This window comes from Siphateles boraxobius, unplaced genomic scaffold (genome assembly GCF_051911475.1).
Source record: "Siphateles boraxobius isolate OS27281-9 unplaced genomic scaffold, OSU_SipBor_1 24, whole genome shotgun sequence".
NCBI lineage: Eukaryota > Metazoa > Chordata > Actinopteri > Cypriniformes > Leuciscidae > Siphateles > Siphateles boraxobius.
In genome coordinates, this window is record NW_027508855.1 from 12863182 (window position 1) to 12888025 (window position 24844).

Genomic DNA, 24844 nt, shown 5'->3' on the forward strand with positions numbered 1-24844 from the left:
AATGAACAGTTGATGGACCTCATTGACTTCCATAGTATTTTTTTTCCTACTATGGATGTCTGTTTGGTAAGTGACATTCTTCAAAATATCTTCTACTGTGTTCAGCAGAAGAAAGAAATTCATACAGTTTTGAAACAATTTGAGGGTGAGTAAACGATGACAGAATTTTCATTTTGAAGTGAACTATTACTTTAAGCCTTGTCTGTGCAACCGGGGGTTAGTAAAAAAACAAATAAAAATGACTATAGCACATAACAAAATGACTCAAACGTAAACTACACTTAAATAAAAACAAAAAATATAAAGATAAAATCGAATTCAAAATATTCATAAATACTATAATGGTATAAAATAACACGGATAAATATGCATAGCATTAAACAACACCCAAATTAGACTTTTTGATTTTATACTTGGACAGGAAGGATAAATCTGGCTAGACGTGTCGGCTACTGGATTATGAAAGAGAAGCCTTGAGCCTGAAAGCATATGTCCACTGTGAACAACTCGAATAGGATAATCGACTTTTCTATTGTGCCCTTTGGGGACAATCTCAAAAAAAAAAAAAATTTCAGTTTAAGATTCCAATTACATATTCATTTTCCCTCCCAGGACAGGATGAGATGCATAGGCTGCATTTCTGCCAGTGAGCTTTACTAAATGAATTATCATTCCCCCTCAACCGTCGCTAACTGTGTTTGCCGAGCATCTTTAAACTGTTTGAATTTAGTTGCATAGTAATAGTTTTTGCCAAGACATGAAGAAGATAAACATGACATGAGGAAATAGGATTGGATGATGGCACGTACTTATCATAATGTCATATAATAAAGCATACACATTGGCATTCAAATATGACTTAATCCTTTGAGGTAAATTAAGGTTTATGGTTCCTGTTCAAAGGTGATACAGTAAATGTTTGCTTCTATTCACATTACATGTCTAAACCACTATAGTGAAGGTGGCAAGCTGTGGAGTTCTTGGAGCGTAGCTGGAAAAACAATCTTCTCACGCAGAGCATGTGATGATATATAATGCAGTGATGTTTGAAGGTTAATGTAAAGTTTAAGCTCAGGGATGTTAGATATCATAAATCAAGGCTTGGCTTTAAACTGTCAGACAAATGCAAGCACGCTAAGGCCCAATATTCTAAATAAGAGGTTGCTAACTATCTGATGTCAAAATCCCCCCAACATGACGATCCCCTTGTGAGGGACCTTCTTTATAATATTACAGGCAGCTGTACAATTTCATGTATGACCCATTTAAGCTGTGAGAGAAAAAAAAGGGGGGAGACGTGGTTACAAAACCAAATAAATGTTAGCAAAATAACATAATTTACTGTAAATAGCCTGTCAATGATGTCAGTTATGAAGCCAAAACAAATTATTAAAATGCTATCTAGAAATGATTTACTTTGTACAAAGTTAACATCTGTTTTTCTACCCACTAGCGGTTCTATTGCATTCAAATTTATTTGTGCAGAGCTTTTCCTCATTGCTAAGCAGTTTTCAGAGAATATTACCCTTCAATTCCCATGTGAGCAAGATAAAGCCAAAAATAGCAGGAAGAAACTCTGCAGAAAGATACAAGAACAAACTATTAAGTTTTTATGTCGCAAAGGAGAATAGACAAATCTGTTGAGATTTATTTCTTACTAGTGCAATACCCGTGCAAAATATGTTTTTCTGTGTTTTTAGTAATTGTTGGTTTGGTATGTTTGAGTTGCTGAATAGCCTAGGCTACTATTACACAGGAGCCTAAACTCTGAGAAAATATAATATTCAGAATTAAACAGTTTAGCTGACTTACAGATTCAGTTAACATCCATAAATGAATAAGCGCAACGATTCAGGGGAGGTTCAGACCTTGGCTGGAGCAGCGACACAGTAAACTCCGAGAAAACACTGCGCTTGAGCAAACAGTTTGTGAATAAGCTACTACAAATGATGGCCGTGAATTAAATATAATATTCAGATATTTTTAAACCACAACCCTCTAATGTCAGAATGTTTATTTTTAAACCACTTTAAAAATCTTTACCGAGATATGCGAATAACAGAAACACAGACAGACGTTTCTGTAATTTATCGATAGATGTATGTGTGTCTGTGTATAGGCTATACTGTATTATATATACTGTATATTATACGTGTGTACTCTATATTTTTTTAATCTCGATTAATCGATTTTACATGATTTATTTGAAAAATCAGTTTGTGTGTGTGTTTTTAGTAATTGTTGGTTTGGTGTGTTTGAATGCTCATTGTTACAATTACACAGTAAAGTTCGGTGATATTTTTATTTGTGCATGGTTGAAAGCAAATACTGATTCTGACATTATGACATACAATAAACACAACCTTCTAAACATCGTCAATGTTTGCTTCTTTTACCGATATCTTTTGCATTTCTAATCCAAACAACATCAAACTCGGCACTGCACTTACTCGTGCCCGTAGCAAGACACCTGTCAAGTTTGAAATCCATCGGACTAACGGTTCGAGAAATATGCGATTAACAGACACACACACACAAGACAGACGTTCCTGTAATTTATAAATAGATTAATATTTCTGTCAAAAACTATGGTTGTCAGTAGAATTTAATAATTGCTATTAATCTCACAACTCTACAGTTCTTCAGAAAGCACATATATATTTAATTAAAACTGCCACTAGGGGCACTATGGACCTTATTCAGAGCAGCACCATGACAGGTATGAAAGCAAGACTGAGATGGATAGACTTACCGTATTTTCAAAAGCATCTGCTGTAAAAAGCGGTGTAAAGCTCCTAGATCAATTATAATTTTCCACACCTCATGTTGGCTGGAGTTTTTGGTCAACTGAAACCTCTTAGAAAAGTTTTTTTTTCATTCCAGAGCAACAGTTTGGAGAAAATATTTCTGAGCTACAGTTGATGTTCTCATAGCTAGCTCCCTGAATAATCAAATATATTTTGTAATACACACCGTAGCAAACACTACTGTTAAAAATGTGAAGTTAAGTATTCATGATATTCTATGTTGATTAATATACTTTATGTCTAAAGTATATGTGCATTTGGAACGTATATGATTAAGCTATGACTATTTAAGTCGGTATGTGAACAGTTGCACCAGTTATGGAAGAAACTATTTAAAATTCAACTCATGCCATCTTTTCTTTGCTTTACAAGCTCTTACTCTAAATTCTGAAGTTCTTGACATTTGCTCTTTTCCTCTTATATGTGTTTGATAAGCTGTAGTCTTTTCCTCCGGTGCCAGCTGCTAGAGTACTCAGGCCGCCCCAGCTGAGAGCGCCAAGCTGAGAGAAAGCCACCATGAAAAGAACAGCCATCCATTCCTTCCATTTTCCAAATTGTCAAAACTTGGCGCCTCAACTGAAGCACAAAATTACTAGCTCTCTTGGTACACATGTACACTGATGAGCAGGTACAACATGGAGGGAGAATATACCCTAGAGAACCAGTCCTCTGAAACAGCATGATCTGTGGGATGTATCAAAAACCTCATGTGAGCCGTAACAGAGCCAAGCACCCCCAAAGAGCACCAGCATCTCTCATATCCTTTCTCTTCGCTAAACACAGAACAGGGGAGGACAAATGAGTTCACTCCATATCTGCAGGGTGAACTAAGCCTAATGGAAATTATAAAGCTCAATTTTGCCTCAGAGGAGAAAATAAATTCAGATTGTACAGTGAGTGAAACATTGGAACAAACATCTCCTTGGCTCAGCTCCTTATGAGATGTAAGTGCCGTATTATTAGTTTTGTCAGCTGTCAAGCAATATATTCATTATAAGACTTATAAGACAAATATAATACAATGGGTCTAGGAGGCAAGAAAAATTGACATCTTCACCCTTTATTTAAACATCTTTTCATTTTCTTTTTTTTTGAGATTTTGAAAGTATATTGCGTAGTTCAGCTTGGAGTCAATTTTTTTGTGATAACGCAATGCAACATGCAAAATTGTGCGGACATTTGTGGCCAGAAAAAAGCATCACAAAACATAAAAAAGAATGATATTAAAAAAGTAAATAAAAGATAATAAAATAGAAATATGATAATAAGCAAATGAAATAGAAAATAAAAAGTAAATTTGGATGTGTATATGAAAATATAGTGGTAAAGTAACGTCTCGGTTACATATGTAACCCTAGTTCCCTGATAGGGAACGAGACGCTGCGTCAAGCTGTGGGAACGCCTCTGCGTGTGTGCGTCATGAAGCACGTATGGAATCAGTCCAATGGAGAGACGGAACGTCATAGGCGGGTGACGTCCTCGACCAGGAAACTATAAAGCACCCCCAAAACACAAGCGCGACAGCTTCTGATAGGCCTGAAGGAAGCGCTAACGGGCATGCTGGGAGTATGGCAAAACAACGCAGCATCTCGTTCCCTATCAGGGAACTAGGGTTACATACGTAACCGAGACGTTCCCTTTCAAGGGAACTCGAGCTGCATCAAGCTGTGGGAACGCCAATACCCACGTCGCCATAGGAGCAAATGACCGTCATGTGGGAACTAGCGCACAGAGGACGAGAGCACCTGCGCCCCAGGAGTGGAACTTAAGTCCAATACATAGAACTTAACAAATGTATGCGGTGAGGGCCACCCAGCCGCATCACAAACATCACTTAGCGATACTCCTGACAACAATGCTTTAGAAGCAGCCATACTCCTAGCAGAGTGGGCTCGTACAGCCAAAGGTGAAGGCTGACCAGCCGACTCATAAGCAAGTGAGATGGCCTCAACCACCCACTTGCTCATTCTCTGTTTAGACGCGGGACACCCTTTCCTGGGTGGTCCAAAGCACACAAATAACTGTTCTGATTTCCTCCACAGGGCAGCTCTGTGGACGTAAGCGTCGAACGCCCTAACCGGGCAGAGAAGGTTAAGTTTCTCCTGATCTGATGACACAAACGGAGGATGATAGAAAGCCTGCAGCACTGTAGGTCTGACAGCATTAGTAGGGACCTTAGGGACATAACCTGGTCTAGGGTATAGAAAAGCCTTTACCATACCAGGCGAAAACTCCAGGCACGAGGGTGCAACCGACAGGTCCTGCAAATCTCCGATTCTCTTAAGTGAGGAGATTGAAAGCAGAAAAAGAGTTTTATACGTGAGAAATTTCTCAGAAACTTCCTCAATAGGTTCAAAGGGGGCCAAAGAAAGGCCCTCTAGTACAATGGCCAAGTCCCAAGTCGGCACCCTCGTACGAACTGCAGGCCTCAGCCTCAAAGTGCCACGAAGGAAGCGAGTTATAAGTGGGTGTCTCCCAAGAGAAACTCCACTGAAAGGGACATGGTAAGCAGCTAGTGCCGCCACATACACCTTTAGTGTGGAGGGGGATAACCCTGCAGAGAAACGCTCCTGCAGAAACTCCAGCACTGCACCCACTGGGCCGTTAACTTTGTCCTGCCGGTGTTCTGCACACCAAGAAGTGAAAAGTTTCCACTTCAGGGCATATAACTTCCTCGTGGACGGAGCTCTGGAGTGAAGGATGGTCTCAACAACCTCAGTTGAGAGACCAGATTCTATGAGCTGGGCCCCCTCAGAGGCCAAGCCCACAGTTTCCACAACTCTGGACGGGGGTGAAATATCGTACCGCCCTCCTGAGAGAGTAGATCCCTCCTGATCGGAATCTCCAAGGGAGAGCCGCCCAGAAGAGATATTAGGTCCGCGAACCATACTCGGGCCGGCCAGAACGGGGCTACTAGAAGTAGACTGACCCCGTCCCGGCAAACCCTCTCCAGAACTCCTGGTAGCAGAGCAACTGGGGGAAAAGCATACAGACGTGACCTCGGCCACTGCTGTACCAGAGCGTCCAACCCCAGAGGGGCTGGCTGACTGATGGAGAACCACAGATGACAGCGCGTTGTCTCCTTGGAAGCGAATAGGTCCACCTCGGCGCGACCGAAACTCAACCAAAGGAGCTCCACCACCTCGGGATGGAGCCTCCATTCCCCCGGCCTCGGCCCCTGCCTCAACAGGGAGTCTGCTACCACATTCAAATAACCAGGAAGATACATAGCTCTCAGAGACCGTAACTTCCCCTGGGACCACAGGAGGATGTGAGGGAAGCATCCGTCGTTAGCGTTACGCGACGACAAAGAGCCCCCAACACAGGCCCTTTGGATAGGAACCAGGTTTCTTTCCACATGACCAGAGCACGAAGGCAGCGCCGCGTGACTTTGATCGTGAGGAGGGGATTTCCCCTCGGGGAGAATCCCTTGGTACGGAGCCACCACTGCAGTGGTCTCATGTACAACAGGCCACAAGGTATAACGTTGGACGCTGCTCCCATCAGACCCAACAGTCTCTGAAACTGTTTTACAGTGAGTAGCTGGCCTAGCTTTACTTGTTTCATAGCTGAAAGAATCGAAGCGATGCGGGTCGGAGAAAGTCGCGCCCGCATCGAGATCGAATCCCAAACGACACCCAGAAAAGTGGTCTTCTGAGAAGGAGATAATACACTTTTCTTTGCGTTCAGCCTCAACCCCAACTTTCTCATATGAGCGAGAACAACATCTCGATGCTGAACCGCCATCTGCTCTGTCTGAGCTAAAATCAACCAATCGTCGATGTAATTGAGTATACGAATGCCCTGAAACCTCAGGGGCGCTATCCATGCATGCATCCATGCATTTCGTGAAAGTGCGGGGAGATAAAGCTAGGCCAAATGGAAGAACCTTGTACTGGTACGCCTCGCCCCCGAAGGCGAACCTCAGGAACTTCCTGTGTTGTGGAAGGATGGAAATATGGAAGTACGCGTCCTTCAGATCTATCGTGACAAACCAGTCCTCGGATCTGATTTGTGACACGATCTGCTTGATAGTGAGCATCTTGAATTTTAGCTTCCCTACCGAGCGATTCAACAGGCGCGGATCTAAATTTGGACGCAACCCCCCATCCTTCTTTGGAACGATGAAATATCGGCTGTAAAGACCTGACTCCAACCTGGGAGGAGGAACCCGTTCTATAGCCCCCTTTTGAAGGAGCGCTTTCACCTCTTGTTCCATTACCAGAGCCTGCTTGGGGCCCACCACTGTGGGCAGAACCCCTCTGAATTTTGGTGGACGACACCTGAATTGGATAGTATAACCATTTTTTACTGTGTGCAGAACCCACTGAGATATTTTTGGAAGGCTTTTCCTCTCTGCCAGAAATACTACTAAGGGTACCATTCTCTCGAGACTGGCCTCTGGTGTAACTTGAGCAGCAAACACAGCGCCCTGTAACGGCGCACCGGCAGGGAACGACTGGCTAAACTGCTCTGAGACCCTCCTCAGAGGGGGCGAGCGTCCCTCGGGAAAGCGCTCGCTGGGACCGTCTGTGCCCCGGCATGAAGGCGGGGTTGGCAGAACGGGCCCCTGAGGGGCCAGTGGCGTCAGGACTTCCTCTTTGCCGAAGCCTTCTTAGCCATAATAACTGTCCTCAGATCAGTTTTGCCAGAAGACTTCGGCTGAGAGTGCCGCGTCTGGTCCCACTGTTTGGAAGGGGGAGCGCGAGACGCGACACTCTGCTTCTGTTGCGCCCTATGTGAGGAGCTGACTGACGGCCTGGACAGCTCCCGCCCAGCACTACCGGGGACATGAATTTTAAGAGGCATAAATTTCTGAAACGCTGCCGACTATTTCTTCTCTTCCTGAAATCTATCTATGACAGTATTTACAGAATCACCAAAAAGACCATGAGGAGAGAGCGGAGCGTCCAAAAGAAAAGCTTTGTCTTTTTCTTTCATACCAGAGAGATTTAACCATAGATGCCTCTCTGCGGCCACCAGGGCTGCCATAGTACGGCCCATTGGCTTGGCCGACTCCTTGGTGGCGCGCAGAGATAAATCTGCAGCCTGATGCAGTTCACGAACTACGTCAGTGCTGACCTCTTGAGTGTCACTCACATCCTTTATTAAGTCAGCCTGGTATGCCTGCAAGATGGAAATCGTGTGCAGGCACGCCGAGGCTTGACCGGCCGCCGAATACGCCTTACCCACTAAAGCTGACGTACTTCTAAGAGGCTTAGAGGGTAAAAGTGGTGCTTTAAAAGAAGATGCAGCTTCAGCAGAAAGATGACCAGCAAGCGCCTCTTCTGCTTTGGGCATGGCCCCATAACCATGAGATTTAGCCCCCACAATGTTTGAATAAGTGGAAGTTTGAGGGCTAAAAACACGATAAGAGACCGGCTTTTTCCACGATCTCGAAACCTCTGTGTGGAGATCAGGGAAGAAGGGCAAGCACCGGCGTGGAGGTTGAGAACGGGAAGGCGAAAATCTTTCATCTAATTTAGATTTTTCTCTAGACTCCTGCCTAACAGCTGGCCACTCGATGCTTAATTTAGAAACAGCATGAATGAGCACCTCCATAAGCTCCTCACTTTCGGGAGAGCGAGATGGCGAATCGTCGACATCTCCCGCATCCAGACTAACAACATCCAGATCCTCAGAACTGGATTGTTGCAGTACTGGGGCCTCAGTTCGGGGGGAAGAAACCGCAGAGCGTGCTTCCGAACCCAAGACTGAGGCAATGGATCTAACAGGTAAGGGCTGAGATAGGGCAGAGCCCATCTCAAGCCCCGCTGTTAGATCCATCTGCGATCCCTACGAATGACGTCGATCCGCGGGGATCGCAAACCGAACCACTCTCCTCAAAGAGTGATTGGCGAGAGCGGAGCGTTCTAAGAGGCAAACGCTCGCAATGCTCACAATCAGCCCCCTCGAGAGCTGACTGGGCATGCTGCACTCCCAAACAAACAACACATAAGCTGTGTGTATCCCCGCTCGTTAAATAGCGCGAGCAGGGAGGAACACACTTCTTAAATTGTTGTTCGCTCGCCATTGTCTCTCAACATTATATATATATATATATATATATATATATATATATATATATATAGTTTTTTTGAAATAGTGAAACTCCTGCTTAGTGACAGACAAAAACACTTGAGACAGATCCACATATAGAGCTTACTGAAGGCAAAGAAGCTGTCGCGCTTGTGTTTTGGGGGTGCTTTATAGTTTCCTGGTCGATGACGTCACCCGCCTATGACGTTCCGTCTCTCCATTGGACTGATTCCATACGTGCTTCATGACGCACACACGCAGAGGCATTCCCACAGCTTGACGCAGCTCGAGTTCCCTTGAAAGGGAACTAATTTAATGAATCCTTACTGGAATAAGTATTAATTTCTTCTTACTGACCCTAAACTTTTGAACAGTAGCATATATCATAACAGTGGTCATTTACATTTAGAACTCATAGACTTTTCAGGAAAAACATCATGATTGATTCCAATGGCCATAATGAACGTAGAACATTTTTATTTTAAACTTTCACTGTTTGTGGTGCAAAAACCTTTGACCAATGCTAAAAAGGGTAGAATGTGTAGTGTTTTCAAGTCTAGTAGAGCTGCTATTGTTGTTTAACATATTTCTGTTTTAAAGCACAAGGATACCATACCCAGTACTGTAATGTCAATAGCCAATTATTAATCTACTTATGTTCGTTTGTAAGAAGCCGGCCTGTCAGGTCAGCAGACCTTCTGTATCTATGTTCCAACAGAAAAGCAGTTTCAGCAACGTTTCCTTGAACTTTCTTGTGCCCCTGTCATCACTGAAGAAGCAGGCTGGCTCTGGTTTATAATGGCCCAATTTCCAAAGTTTTCAAGACAATTTTAATTAAAGTCCCTCTGCAGTCAATAATTTTATCACTTAAAACTCATCTTTGATCACCAAAATTACATATTTAAACATATTTTTTACCTTCTTTATGCCTTAAAATAGCTTGAATGTAACTCTATACCCTTGCCTGATTTAGTTTACAAATTTCTATAAATATGCAAATTAGCCCCGTCTCCACTCACTCACACCAGCTCAGAGATCCACTCGTTGACAATCACACATTGTCGTGATTGGTTACAAGGTAGTTTTTGATGCCAAAAACACAAGTGATTTCAAAGCACATTTTTGAGACTTTGGTTCACTGCAGTTTTAAGGAGAAAATAAGTTTGTTGTTGACTTATGAATTTCCACATGGTTATCTTAAAGCATATTAAAAACACCACATACTGTAGACATATAAACAACAATAAAAGCTGGATTTTCACCACAGGGGGTCTTTAAGTTACTACAACTTAATTAAAAACACACAGAAATTAGTGTTTAAATGCTCAATGTTAAGTTAATGTAATGATCAACAATATGTCAACAGAACTTAAAAACTGTTTGCAACTTAAAAGGTTTAATTAAATCAGTAAATTAGAATTTTTAAGTTCCAACCATGCATTTTTATAAGTTGTGGTAACATGTCCTCTGTATTACTTTAAAGAGTGTGCATTTTCTGCCTGTTTTTTTTTTTCTTCCATATATTTCTATGATGTGGAGGCAGACAGAGTCAGCATATTAGTATGCATGGTAGTCTCAGGGGAAGAACATATTTGCACTTGTTCTTCCACACATTCATTTATCATCCACTGTTTCTCTCATCTCAGCACAAACTAATGGCCCTTAACACTTAATTGCTGTATCAAGCAAGCTCACACACTTTCTATTATGAAGGGGGCAAACCTCATTGGGCAAGTAGGCGTCTCAAATAAAAAGCAGATCATTTTGAGAACAATATGTTGTTTGGACCCGAATTTTTAGATGGTAGTACATTTGACTTTTTTCATTTGCTGTAAATTGCACAACATTTGTTATGGTTATATGCTCACTGTTACAATCTGGGGTGCGTTTCCCAAAGCCAACTATGGTCACAAGTTCCGTCGTTACCATTAGAGTTCAATGGAAATTGCGATCATAGTTGGCCAACGATGCTTTTGGGAAACGCACCCCAGGACTGGACTTCTCAGAAAGTCAAAACAGGTATTGTTAAATATTATTACCATTTAAAATAACTTGTTTTTCAATGTGAATGTATTTTACAATGTAATTTATTCCTGTGATGGAAAGGCGTCTCGGTTACGTATGTAACCCTAGTTCCCTGACAGGGAACGAGACGCTGCGTCAAACGCTGTGGGAACGCCCCTGCGTTGTGCGTCATGAAGCACGTATGGAATCAGCCCAATGGAGAGATGGAACGTCATAGGCGGATGACGTCATCGACCAGGAAACTATAAAGCACCCCATAAACACAAGCGCAACAGCTTCTGATAGGCCTGAAGGAAGCGCTAGCGGGAATGTCGGGAGTATGGTGGAATGACGCAGCGTCTCGTTCCCTATCAGGGAACTTGGGTTACATACGTAACCGAGACGTTCCCTTTCAAGGGAACACGAGCTGCGTCAAACGCTGTGGGAACGCTAATACCCACGTCGCCATAGGACCAAGTGAGGACGAGAGCACCTGTGCCCCAGGGGTAGAACTTAAGTCTAGGTCGTAGAACTTAATGAAAGTATGCGGTGAAGACCATCCAGCCGCATCACAAATGTCACTGAGGGAAACTCCTGACAGTAAGGCTTTAGAAGCCGCCATACTCCTGGTAGAGTGGGCTCGTACAGCCAAAGGTGAAAGCTGACCAGCCGACTCATAGGCAAGTGAGATACCCTCGACCACCCACTTGCTCATTCTCTGTTTAGACGCGGGACATCCCTTCTTGGGTGGCCCAAAGCACACAAATAGTTGTTCTGACTTCCTCCACAGGGCAGTTCTGTGGACGTAGGCGTCTAACGCCCTAACAGGGCAGAGTAAATTAAGTTTCTCCTGGTCAGACGACAGAAATGGAGGACAAAAGGCCTGCAGAACTGTAGGTCTAACAACATTAGTAGGGACCTTGGGAACGTAACCTGGTCAAGGATGCAGAAAAGCCTTAACCATGCCAGGCGAAAATCCTAGGCACAAGGGTGAAACCGACAGAGCCTGCAAATCTCTGATTCTCTTTAGTGAGGAGATAGCAAGAAGAAAGATAGTCTTAAACGTGAGAAACTTCTCAGGAACTTCTTCGATAGGTTCAAGAGGAGCTAGGGAAAGACCTTCTAATAAAATGGCCAGATCCCAGGCCGGCACCCTCGTACGAACTGCTGGCCTCAGCCTCAGTGTGCCACGAAGGAAACGAGTTATAAGCAGGTGTCTCCCAAGAGAAACTCCACTGAAAGGGACGTGGTAAGCAGCCAGTGCTGCCACATACACCTTTAGTGTGGAGGGGGATAGCCCTGTGGAGAAGCGCTCCTGCAGGAATTCCAGCACTGCACCCACTGGACAGTTAACTGGGTCCTGCAGGTGCTCTCCACACCAAGAAGTGAAGAGTTTCCACTTAAAGACATAAAGCTTCCTGGTGGATGGAGCTCTGGAGTGAAGAATGGTCTCAACAACCTCGGTTGAAAGACCAGAGTTCATGAGCTGGGCCCCCTAAGAGGCCAAGCCCACAATACTGGGTGGGGGTGAAATATCATGCTGCCCGCCTGAGAGAGTAGATCCCTCCTGACCGGGAGCTCCAAGGGAGAGCCGTCCAGGAGAGAAATCAGGTCCGCAAACCATACTCAGGCCGGCCAGAACGGGGCTACTAATAGTAGGCTGACCCCGTCCCGGCGAACCCTCTCCAGAACTCCAGGTAGCAGAGCAATCGGGGGAAAGGCGAACAGACGTGACCTCGGCCACGGCTGCACCATAGCGTCCAACCCCAGAGGGGCTGGATGACTGATGGGAAACCACAGATGACAATGCGTGGTCTCCTTGGAAGCGAATAGGTCCACCTCGGCGCGACCGAAACTCAACCAAAGGAGCTCCTCCACCTCGGGATGGAGTCTCCAATCCCCCGGCCTCGGCCCCTGTCTCGACAGGGAGTTTGCTACCACATTCAAATACCCAGGAAGATACATTGCTCTCAGAAATAGTAATCTCCCTTGGGACCACAGGAGGATCTGACGGGCCAACTTGTAAAGCCGGCGAAACCGCAGGCCCCCCTGATGATTTATATAAGAGACCACCGACGTGTTGTCTGACTGAACTGACACATGATGACCTCTCAGGTCTGCTAGGAAGTGTTTCAGAGCCTGGAACACCGCCAACATCTCTAGACAATTGATGAGCCGTGATAGATGATGGTCCTGCGACAGCCCTTGGGCTGGACGACCACTCGTGACCGCCCCCCACCCTGTGAGGGAAGCATCCGTCGTTAGCGTTACGCGACGACAAAGAGCCCCCAACAAAGGCCCTTTGAATAAGAACAAAGTTTGTTTCCACATGACCAGAGCACGAAGGCAGCGCCGCGTGACTTTGACCGTGCGGAGCGGATTTCCCCTCGGGGAAAATCCCTTGGTCCTGAGCCACCACTGTAGCGATCTCATGTACAACAGGCCGCAAGGTATAACGTCGGACGCTGCTGCCATCAGACCCGACAGTCTCTGAAACTGTTTTACAGTAAGTAGCTGGCCTAGCTTTACTTGTTTCACAGCTGAGAGAATCGAAACGATGCGGGTCGGAGCGAGTCGCCCCTGCATCGAAACCGAAACCCAAACGACACCTAGAAAAGTGGTCTTCTGAGGAGATAGTACACTTTTCTTTGCGTTCAGCTTCAACCCCAACCTCCTGATATGAACGAGAACGACATCTCAATGTCGAACCGCCATCTGCTCTGTCTGAGCTAAAATCAACCAATCGTTGTTGTAATTGAGGACACGAACACTCTGAAGCCTCAGGGGCACTAGTGCTGCGTCCATGCATTTCGTGAAAGTGCGGGGAGATAAAGCTAGGCTTAACGGAAGAACCCTGTGCTGGTACACCCCGCCCCCGAAGGCGAACCTCAGGGACTTCCTGTGTTGTGGAAGTATAGAAATGTGGAAGTACGCGCCCCTTAGATCTATCGTGACAGACCAGTCCTCGGATCTGATTTGTGACACGATCTGCTTGATAGTGAGCATCTTGAATTGTGGCTTCCCTACCGAGCGATTCAATAGGCGCAGGTCTAAAATTGGACGCAACCCCCCATCGTATTTTGGAACGATGAAATATCGGCTGTAATAGCCTGACTCCACACTGGGAGGAGGAACCCGTTCTATAGCCTCCTTTTGAAGGAGTGCTTTCACCTCTTATTCCATAACCAGAGTCTGCTCGGGGCCAACCACTGTAGGCAGAACCCCTCTGAATCTTGGTGGACGACACCTGAATTGGATAGCATAATCCCTTTCTATTGTCTGCAGGACCCAATGAGATATTTTTGGAAGCTTTTTCCAATCTGCCAGAAATTCAACTAAGGGTAGCAGTCTCTCGAGACTGGCCTCTGGTGTAACTTGAGCAGCAAACGCAGCGCCCTGTAACGGCACACCGGCAGGGAACAACTGGTCTAACCGCTCTGAAACCCTCCTCAGAGGGAGCGAGCGTCCCTCGGGAAATCGCTCGCTGGGACCGTCTGCGCCCCGGCATGAAGGCGGGGTTTGCAGAACAGGCCCCGGAGGGCACCGAGGAAGAATGGGCACTGTAGAAAGAGGTTAACACCTTTCCGCCTCGGTGGGGACCACCCTCAGTGTCCTGCGCGCCGTGGCGCCAGGACTTCTTCTAAGCCGAAGCCTTCTTAGCTAATATAACTGTCCTCAGATCAGTTCTATTACTGGGAGATTTCGGCTGAGAGTGCCGCGGCTGAGCCCACTGTCCAGCAGTGGGAGCACGAGACGCGACACTCTGCTTCAGCGCCCTATATGATGAGCTCGCAGACGGCCGGGGCTGCTCCGCCCAGCATCCCCAGGGACATGAATTTTTAAAGGGAGAAATTTCTTAAAAGCTGTTGTTTGCTTTTCCTTCTCCTGGAATTTATCGATGACAGAATTTACAGCATCGCCAAATAAACCCAGGGGGGAGAGAGGAGTGTCTAAAAGGAAAGCTTTTTCTTTTTCTTTTATATTTGTCTGATTTAACCACAGATGTCTTTTTGCGGCCACCAGAGCTGCCATAGATCGACCCACTAGCTTGGCCGACTCTCTGGTTGCTCGCAGGGATAAATCAGCAGCCTGACGCAGTTCGCGAACCACTTCAGCACTGACCTCCTCACTCTCACTCACATCCCTCAGCAGGTCAGCCTGGTATGCCTGCATAATAGACATAGTATGCAGACATGACGCAGCCTGACCCGCCGCCGAATACGCTTTACCCATAAAAACCGAAATATTTCTAAGAGGCTTGGTGGGTAATGCCGGTGCCTTAACAGATGACGCAGCCTCGAGGGAGAGAAAACTCGCAAGCGTCTCTTCCACGCGAGGCATAGCCGAATAACCATATGATATTGCCCCCATAATATTAGAATATGTTGAAGTCTGGGGACTAAACACTCTATATGACACCGGTTTTTTCCATGATTTCGACACCTCAGTGTGGAGATCGGGAAAAAACGGCAAGCACCGGCGTGGAGGTTGCACTCGTGACGGCAAAAATCTCTCATCTAATTTTGATTTAGAAACAGACTCCTGTCTAGGCACTGGCCATACAATGCTGAGTTTTTCTACAGCTCTTGTTAATACCTCCACTAGCTCATCACTTTTGGGAGTGTAAGGTGGCGAATCCTCCACATCTCCCTCATTTATAACTGGTGCCTCAGCCCGAGCGGAAGAAACCGCAGCGCGTGCTTCCGAACATGGGACTGAGGCACTGGATCTCACAGGTGAAGGGAGAGATAAGGCAGAGCCCGTCTCTAACCCCGCTGAGAGATCCATCTGCGATCCCCACGATACGCGTCGTCGCTCTGCCTCGGCAAGAGCGGGACCCGAACCGCGGGGAGCGCGCACCGAACCGCTCTCCACGAAGAGCGCCCGGCGGGAGCGGAGCGTCCTTGATGGCAGACGCTCGCAATGCTCACAATCAGCTCCCTCGAGAGCTGACTGGGCATGCTGCACTCCCAAACAAACAACACAAAGAACGTGAGTATCCCCATTGGTAAAATAACGCGAGCATGGAGGGACACACTTCCTAAACTGCTGTTCGTTCGCCATATCTCTCTTAATATATATATATATATATATATATATATAAATTTTTTGTGTGGTGCAGAGTATGTAAAGACAGACAATATTCACACAGGGACAGATTCACATATAGCGCGACTGAAGGCACAGAAAGCTGTTGCGCTTGTGTTTATGGAGTGCTTTATAGTTTCCTGGTAGATGACGAAACCCGCCTATGACGTTCCATCTCTCCATTGGGCTGATTCCAAACGTGCTTCATGACGCACAACGCAGGGGCGTTCCCACAGCGTTTGACGCAGCTCGAGTTCCCTTGAAAGGGAACCAAAGAGCATCATTACTCCAGTTTTCAGTGTCACATGATGCTTCAGAAATAATTCTAGTAAGTTAGTGCTCAGTTATTATCAATCAGTATTATTATTGGTTCTTATTATTATCAATGTTGAAAACAGTTTTTGCTGCTTAATATTTTTGTTGAAAATTATTAATTTCACTTTTTTTTAATCTTACCCTCAAACTTTGAAATAGTAGTGTATCATGGTTTCCACACAAATATAAGACAGCACAAGGTTTGTCAACATTGATAATAATAAGAAATGTTTCTTGAGCTCCATATTAACATGTTCTGAATAATCATGTAAAACTGAAGACTGGCTGCTGAAAATGTATGGAGCTTATAATATGACAAAATTATTTGAATTTGAAATGTGTAAATTTGAGTTATTGACAAGTGTAATATAACAAAATTGAATGTTTTGTGGAATTTTAAATAGTTCTGAATTGTATTTCTTTAAACGAATATTGAACATTTGAAATTTAACAAATTTAAATGTTTTTTGGCTGAATTTTATAGAAATGTATTTTCAAACAGCATTTTTTTTTGTTCGGTATTCTTAGACTGCAAATATCCAGTTTTAAAAAATACAGATTCAAGTTTTCAAGATGAAGAAATTTGGAGCTTTGGAGCAAAACGCGGAAAATTCAGATCGTACAGGTAGGGTAGAGGCGGGATCCGGCAAACATTCAACATTTTAATAAAATAAAACAAATACAAAAACAAAAGTATAACCCAGCAGCCCCTCACAGACGACTGCTGGCCACACAAAACAGAAACAAAACACACATTCAGGCCTGTTCCTCTCTCGATCTTCACTGTCGTCGCTCCTCCTTTATGCTTCCGCTCCTCCGTGAGAGATACGAGACCGGTGCGTCGGTCAGATTTAAATTCGTTAAATTTCAAATGTTCAATACGCATTTAAAGAAATCAAATTCAGAACTATTCAAAATTCCCCACAATATTCAATTTTGTTAGATTACACTTGTCAATAATTCAAATTTACACAATTCAAATTCAAATAATTTTGTCATGTCATAAACTCCATAAAAATTCAGCATTCCATGGAGAAAATAAATTATATTTACAAATATATTCAAGTACAAATAAGTTGTTTTAAATTGTAATAATATTTCACAACAATTTCTGTTTTTACTGTATTTTTCATCAAATAAAAGCGGCCTTCTTTCAAGGCTTCCTTCATTTACTCATTCTTAATTATTCCACACTTTTGGCTGCCTGTGTAACTACCTTTATTAATCAATGATGTGCATCTTAGCATCAGTTTGCACATGCTTGAAGCTTTTGTTCACTCAATAGTAAGAAAAATAGTTGTAACTTTTATTTACTCTCTCTATTGCAGGTGTGGCAGTGTGGCGGCAGTATGGAGGTTCTTCCATGTGCCAGAGTAGCGCATATTGAACGTACAAAGAAACCGTACAACAATGACATCGACTACTATGCCAAGAGAAACGCGTTGCGGGCAGCAGAGGTCTGGATGGATGAGTTTAAGTCCCACGTCTACATGGCCTGGAATATCCCCATGAATGTGAGTGAACGTTTTAGTAATCACCCTCACCCAACCTAATTTGTTTGAGTCTAGGCAGCCAATGGTTAATGGAAAATGATTGCTATGATTAATTTTGTCCTGATCAATTTACTTCCGTGTCTTCTGCGCAAGGCACAGTACACAGAACAAGATTGTAGATTAAGTTTGGCTGCTTGTCAGAGTCAGTTTTAATGTCGTCCTTAACGAACAGTAAATGCTACAGGTTTCATGCTGCAAATACATAAGCTGTATGTCAATTTAAGTTTTTTATTAAGGGCACTCTTGTACTTTGCAATTTCCAGCATTAAATTCATAAAATATACATTTAATTGAATTAATTATGATTCGTAAACACAGGCCATTTTTCTTTCTGATATGAAAAACTGTATTGAAAAGATAATTCAACCAGAGCCAGCACTTAAGTTATTAAAAGGTTTAATTGCATTGAAGTGTTTCAGGAATGGTCTTGGTCAATAAATGCAATGAGATACTTCACCTCTTAACAGTTATATCAGATCATTTTAAAATGGAAAGCAAGTTCATAATAGCCAAGTATACATTATTAATAGTTATTCATAATGCAGTAGTGTTCGATTCCTCATGGTGCATTCCTGTCTATTACAAAAGTGCCCTCACTAAGCTTGTAACTGGCCTTCAGTACTCAATGATAGTGGTGTTTAGTTATAAAACACTTATTGTCAATTCAGAATTTAGGCCTGTTTCACACAGCACATAAACAGTACAGAAGCAAAGTAGCGACGTACAGCAAATGCAACAGTAAGTTTTCATGCTTACAGTGTTTCTGTTGTGCATCCAAATGACAGATTTATACAGAAAATAAAATGATTTCTTCTCTTCTCTACAAATCTATTCTAAATGAATGTTTCCTTTATATAATGCCTGTAATTTAAAAAAAAATGGTTATCTGTAAGTTTTTTTTTTTCAAACAATGGGTGAGTAGGTTGCTTCATTATTTTATGTTGCTACATAAAAGCCTTTATTGAAAAAGATTGTATTGATAAAGTAAGGTTAAACCCTTAGTTTCAATATATTTTTTTCCAGCATTAAATTATTATATATTATTTTATATTATTTTCCAGCATTAAATTATTTTTTTTATTTTGCAGCATTTAATTCATAAAATATGCATTTAATTGGATGAAATATGGATGAATGCATTTTATTTTTTTTTATTTTTTTTTATTTTTTTAGCAACTGTAGTGCTGTAGCCTTGCCAGGTCACAACTGCTGTAGTCAAAGTATGATTGCAGCTATGTAGGTGTATAAAAATGTTATTGCTTGACTGAATTAATTGCTAAAATGCGTTTGAAATACAGTCACTTTCATTTTTGCTTACTGACGTATGACTTTATTGCTTTTGTATGTAACATTATCTAAACATAAATTAAATTGAATGTCATAATAAATTGTTACCCATCATTACACACATATCAATTTAGCTTCTACATAGACACATTATAACACTAGAAAGTTGTGGCTGTATGTAAATATTGCAAGCCTCACATATTAAGTGCTTTGTATTTTAGACACTTTAATTAACTCGGCATCAAAACCAGTGAAAAATATGGATGAATACTGAAGGCTTCTCAACGGTTGGGTGCAAACCTCTCAAATACGGGACAAACTGCATTCGGTATGCATTGAACATAGTTGTATTTACTGAACAACAGAACGATTTTTGTATTATACAGGATGGTTGGCAAATTAGTACTTCCACTGAGAATCAGATATTGAGTTTTAGATTCTGAGCGTGTTTTTGAATACCATTAGAAGTTCTTTGCTTTAGTCCACTGAGCACTTCTCCATGCTTACTTGAGCCCACTCGCTAGTGCTGGTAATTAAAAAGATGATTAGCATGTTAGCGGCTCCTAATGAATGAACAATTGCAGTCTCCCATGACTGACATAAACGCAAACACGCACTCCTCCTGTCCTCCCTGACATTTTTCAGACGGATTAGAGCTCTTTTGTTTATGTGCGATGGTCTGATGATGGAACACTGTGAATATGAAATTCAAAATGATGAATACAAACTACCAGAACGGACTGTCCTAAGCTATATAACCAGTCCATAAAAAGCATGAACAGTGAAGTTAACAGCAAGTTGGGGAAAATGTAATCCCATTAAATTAATAAATTAACAGTTTTTCAATTAGCGGGCTAAATTCATAACACCATTTATTAATAGTGTGACAATAAATCCTAACAACACTTCACTCGGGGTAGTTATATATATATATATATATATATATATATATATATATATATATATATATATATATATTTAATATAATTAACTATATATAAAACTTAACTTTCTGTTGTTCCAGAACCCAGGAGTGGATTTTGGAGACGTGTCGGAGCGCGTAGCACTGAGGACAAAAATGAACTGCAGGAGCTTTCGCTGGTACCTCGAGCATGTCTATCCCGAGATGAGAATTTACAATAACACCATCACTTATGGAGAGGTAATAAAGACAAACCAACCCCTTTATGCACCTTTCTAAACAACCAAACCTTTCATAGAAATGCACATGCTTTCATACACTGGTAGTTTAATGCCTCTGTACTCCTGTGAAGAATCCATCATTCTGTTACACTTTGTTTTTGGCAGGTTTTAAAGTAACAATGTCACTTCAGCAGCTTACTAAAGATTTTAAGAATTGGCTATACTAAGCACCTGTAAAGACAGGACCATGATAGATACAAGTTGATATTATTTATTTGACTAAATCTTTCTAAATGAAATAACATTTTATCCTGTAGTATATTGCCATTTCCATATGATTACATTATTTAAGCACTGCAAGTTGCATTTTTGGACTGATTGGTAAAAACTGGAGAAATACAACAGAAATATAAAGGTAATTGGTTTCCATAGCAATATTGTAGCAAGCATTGGGATTAGCTCCAATTTCCTCATAATGAGATTTAATGAGGCCCTTATTAACTTTAGAGTGTGTGTGGGTTGAGGGAGGGAGGAAGGGAGGTGTGTGTGTGTATGTGTGTGTGTGTGTGTGTGTGTGTGTGTGTGTGTGTGTGTGTGTGTGTGTGTGTGTGTGTGTGTGTGTGTGTGTGTGTGTGTGTGTGTGTGTGTGTGTGTGTGTGTGTGTGTGTGTGTGTGTGTGTGTGTGTGACATTGAGGAAAAACTTATGAAGAATCATTAATCATTCAATTTTTTTGAAAATTTAAAAATGCAAAACATTTTCTGTGAGGGTTGTGTTTAGGGTTACATCATTATGTATATGAAAAGTCTCAATAAAACATGGAAACCCAACATGTGTGTATTAGAATTCAGCAGGCCTAAATCTCAATAGAAGAGAAATCTAACAGCGTTTTCAATTTGTTGGAGAAAAAATGAGACCTGCATTTCTACATTGATCTCTGGAACTGCAGGGGCGGAAAATCTATAGCTGTATTGGAATAGTTTGTCTCTGAAAATATCCCCGCTAGATCACAGATTCCACATACCTCATCCTCTGCCCAGTATTAGGTTTTATGGATGGCAATGTTGTCATCTCCCAAATAGATTTGACAAAGCATGTGTATGTGCAATTATATTCAACCTTCAAAGCAGCACAAATGCTATAGGCTTAATTGCGTTACTTAATAGTACATTGTGCTCATGCTTCATGCTTCATGATTTAGATGTCTGTGTTTATTATTGTTTATTCATTTTTCAGGTGCGAAACAGTAAAGCCAGTGGGTACTGCCTTGACCAGGGGTCAGAGGAGGATGACAGAGCCATACTTTACCCATGCCATGGCATGTCATCACAGGTAAGTGTTTGTTGTTGTTGTTTGTTTGTTTTTGTATAGGTCAGTATTAAGTTGATCAAAAGTGACAGTTAAGACTTTTAAATTGTTGCAAACTTCAACTAATACATTTCAGGAATACATTTTAGCTTAGTATATACAGTATTCTACATATACCCCTAAATTAAAGTGCCTAATACATTTATATAATAATAAATACAATATTTTAATATTTGATATTTGCAGTCACGGCATAAATCTTATATTTCCATATGTTGATATTTCATAGTCTTCATTCAGTAGTGGTATATTAACCAGCATAGACATGATTGGGACATGTTTAGTATATTAGTAGTGGCCTGATTTTTTTGTCAATAAAAAAAAAAAAAAACATTCCATTCAATCTTGTTCTCATCTTTTCATGTGGTTACATCATTGCATTCACATTATATTTATGTCCTGATCAGACAGCATATATCTTGTTACTGGCAAATGCAAGGACAGGGAGCCAAGAATATGCCACATTTGCAAAGATAAATTACTATATCAATTTTGATATATGCAGCGGTCTGGAGAGGGGAAAAAAATCACCATTTTAACCAGCATATATTGATGCGAATTGCAAGAATTAAATGAGATTTGTAATTGAAACGTCTTGTCAACCTCAATGTACTCTTATTTGACATTGCCTGGAGACAGAGAGCCGCTTAGGTTGAAATTACCTGTTGATTGTATCTCAATGTCTGTGTCCTATCCTTTCATAACTGCCTCCCTTGCAAAGTAGTGGTTATAAGTCATTAGTTTATGTGACTTTGACATCTGACATTTTTATTCATTCGGATTAAATGGATGTGGAATAGTCAAACAGTTTTCCTACCGGGCTATGACCTTTGACAGTGTGATGTGACCTTTTCACTGTCATCCATGCAAAAGAGAGATATGATCCTTTGAACAATTTAAAATGCAATCTTTCTCTCTCCAACCCCCAAGGGGCTCTCTCTCTTTATTTCTTTTCCTCCCCCTAAATCTTGTAAGGGAATGACAGTCTTAGTCCATAATCCAGGCCTAAGGGAAATAATGCAATTGAAGTATATTCCCATTGTATCATCAAATTACAATAAAGGCTGGTTTTACATGATACAGCTAAGCTTAATTTTTTTCCCAGGTTTTTCCATCTCCTTGCTCAACGACAAATCAAAAACAGCCATTTAAATTGAATTGATGTTTTTTTTACTTCTTAATTTAAATTAATATAGTTAATATTGGTTGTAGCATTACACATTGAATCAGAAACATTTTCAACGTGTTGTATGGTGTCTGGTATGACTAATTGCTGTGGCTTGATTGTTTTATTTGATCTCTAAGATTCTTGGAGAAAAAATAAACGTTGATCATTTTTTCCTTTGATCGTTTTGATTGTCAAACATTTTCAAGCAGTGTGCTGTCTCATCCTTTTAATGAAAAATCCTTTGTTACTTTGTCCTCTGTGAGCGCTTCTGGTACATCATCTGGTACATAATCGGGTTACAGTACGCATGAAGATGAGCTTACTCTATTGTAGTACTGTTTTCACCTTGGTCACTGGGCAATTACCCTCGGTTCTATAGATTAACTTTACTCAATAGAGCGAGCTTGATTTTCAATGAATGTCAGCTTGGACTTCATTGTGATGTGCCAACCTTGGGGTCTGATGTCTGAGAGATTGACTTTCAGCTGAATTATTGACCTATGTTATTCAGTGCAGTGTACTTACCGTAATAGATAGCTGCTATCTAGACTTCCATCTCTCTGGCTAGTTTGTATAAACTTCAGTATGATGGTGGTTTTAATCATACAGCTAAGCACTGGTTATATCTGGAGTTTTAATGGAACAGTTCAGCTTGTGACGCACTTGATGTCTGGATGAATCGCCTGAGGTTTTAAATGAATCACATGATGTTTATGGTTATGTGTGTATATATTTTTGGGGGCTTGGCTGTGGATTCCCAGCTCTTTCAGCAGCCTTATGGTCCATGTTGCCAATCTCTATCGGACAGACCAATGCTTTCCATCCTGTAAACTAGCTGAGGTGTAGGGTATAAATCTTTATCTACTATAAAATATGATTTAAAAAAAAATGGTTAATGTTAGTTATTCTATAGCCTGTTAATGGGTAGTGGGACATTTGGTGCACTTTTTATTGCCTTTTTTCCCCTATCACATATTTTAGTATTCATAAATTAGGTATAATTTGAAAGAATGGTATTTTAAAACCTTTTTGCTCAATTTTTGTGATATCAACTTCAAATTTGGAACAGAACTTGGTTAGACATGGTATTTATTTTCTAGCAAGTTCGGAGTTCAAATTATTTTTAATAATATATTTTGTATGAAATAAAAATTTGCTTTGGAGTATACTTGCACTTCTATAACATTCATCTTTTGAAGACTTTTACACTAATCTGCTGAGTGTCTTTTAAAAAAAAATTTAAAAAAATAAAGAGACCAACCTTATAGTCTGTATTCTAAAGCATTCATGAATTACAAGTTATGCTCAAAAATAAAATTACATACATTTTCTCACCTTCATGTTATTCCAAACATTGATTTTCTTTCTTCTGCAGAACGCTAAGTTCTGACACTAAGTCATTTTTCACATCTTTTTTTTATGCTCCAAAGAAAGTCATACAGGTTTGAAACCTGTGAAAACCAAAAATTGAATTATCGTGTGTGGTTGAACTATCCCTTTTAACCTGAATCTAGGATCTTTCTTTTCATTTTATACATTACATACTTTCCTTTTTCTGACCATATCTTTTTTTTTTACGCATTGTAACTTGATGTTTCGTTTCAGCTGGCAAGGTACACCACCGAGGGCTTATTGCAGTTAGGACCCCTGGGGTCGACTACGTTTCTGCCTGACACAAAATGCCTGGTGGATGATGGAAGAGGAAGGACTCCCAGCTTGAAAAAATGTGATTCAGTCACCCGGTCCTCCCAGAGGCTCTGGGATTTTACTCAGGTAGGAGAATGCATTCATACAAAACAATTTATTCATAAGCTTGCTGAATGCTTCATATTAATATATTATTTTCCACTTGAGACTTAAGTATTTGATTTCCCTAAATGAAGATTGTTGTTTTGTCGAAGAAAAGCATCAAGTGTTTGATATTAGATTCTTAAAATATACTGTACATTTTATTATAGCACACTTGTTTTCAAAAGTTTGAGGTCTATGAGATTTTCATAATGTTTTTGAAAGAAGTCTCTTATGTTCACCAAGTCTATATTTATTTGATCAAATAGATTAAAACAGCAATAT

General features: G+C 41.5%; 1 protein-coding gene across 1 annotated transcript in view; it reads left to right on the forward strand.

Moving 5' to 3' along the window:
- galnt9 (polypeptide N-acetylgalactosaminyltransferase 9) overlaps nt 1–24844 on the forward strand; it is a 141075-nt gene that overhangs the window by 114833 nt on the left and 1398 nt on the right. Inside the window, exons 7-10 of the mRNA XM_077241529.1 lie at nt 17582–17767; nt 20118–20255; nt 21472–21567; nt 24377–24544. Coding sequence (XP_077097644.1) covers nt 17582–17767; nt 20118–20255; nt 21472–21567; nt 24377–24544 — 588 coding nt within the window. The remainder of the gene's footprint in view (nt 1–17581; nt 17768–20117; nt 20256–21471; nt 21568–24376; nt 24545–24844) is intronic.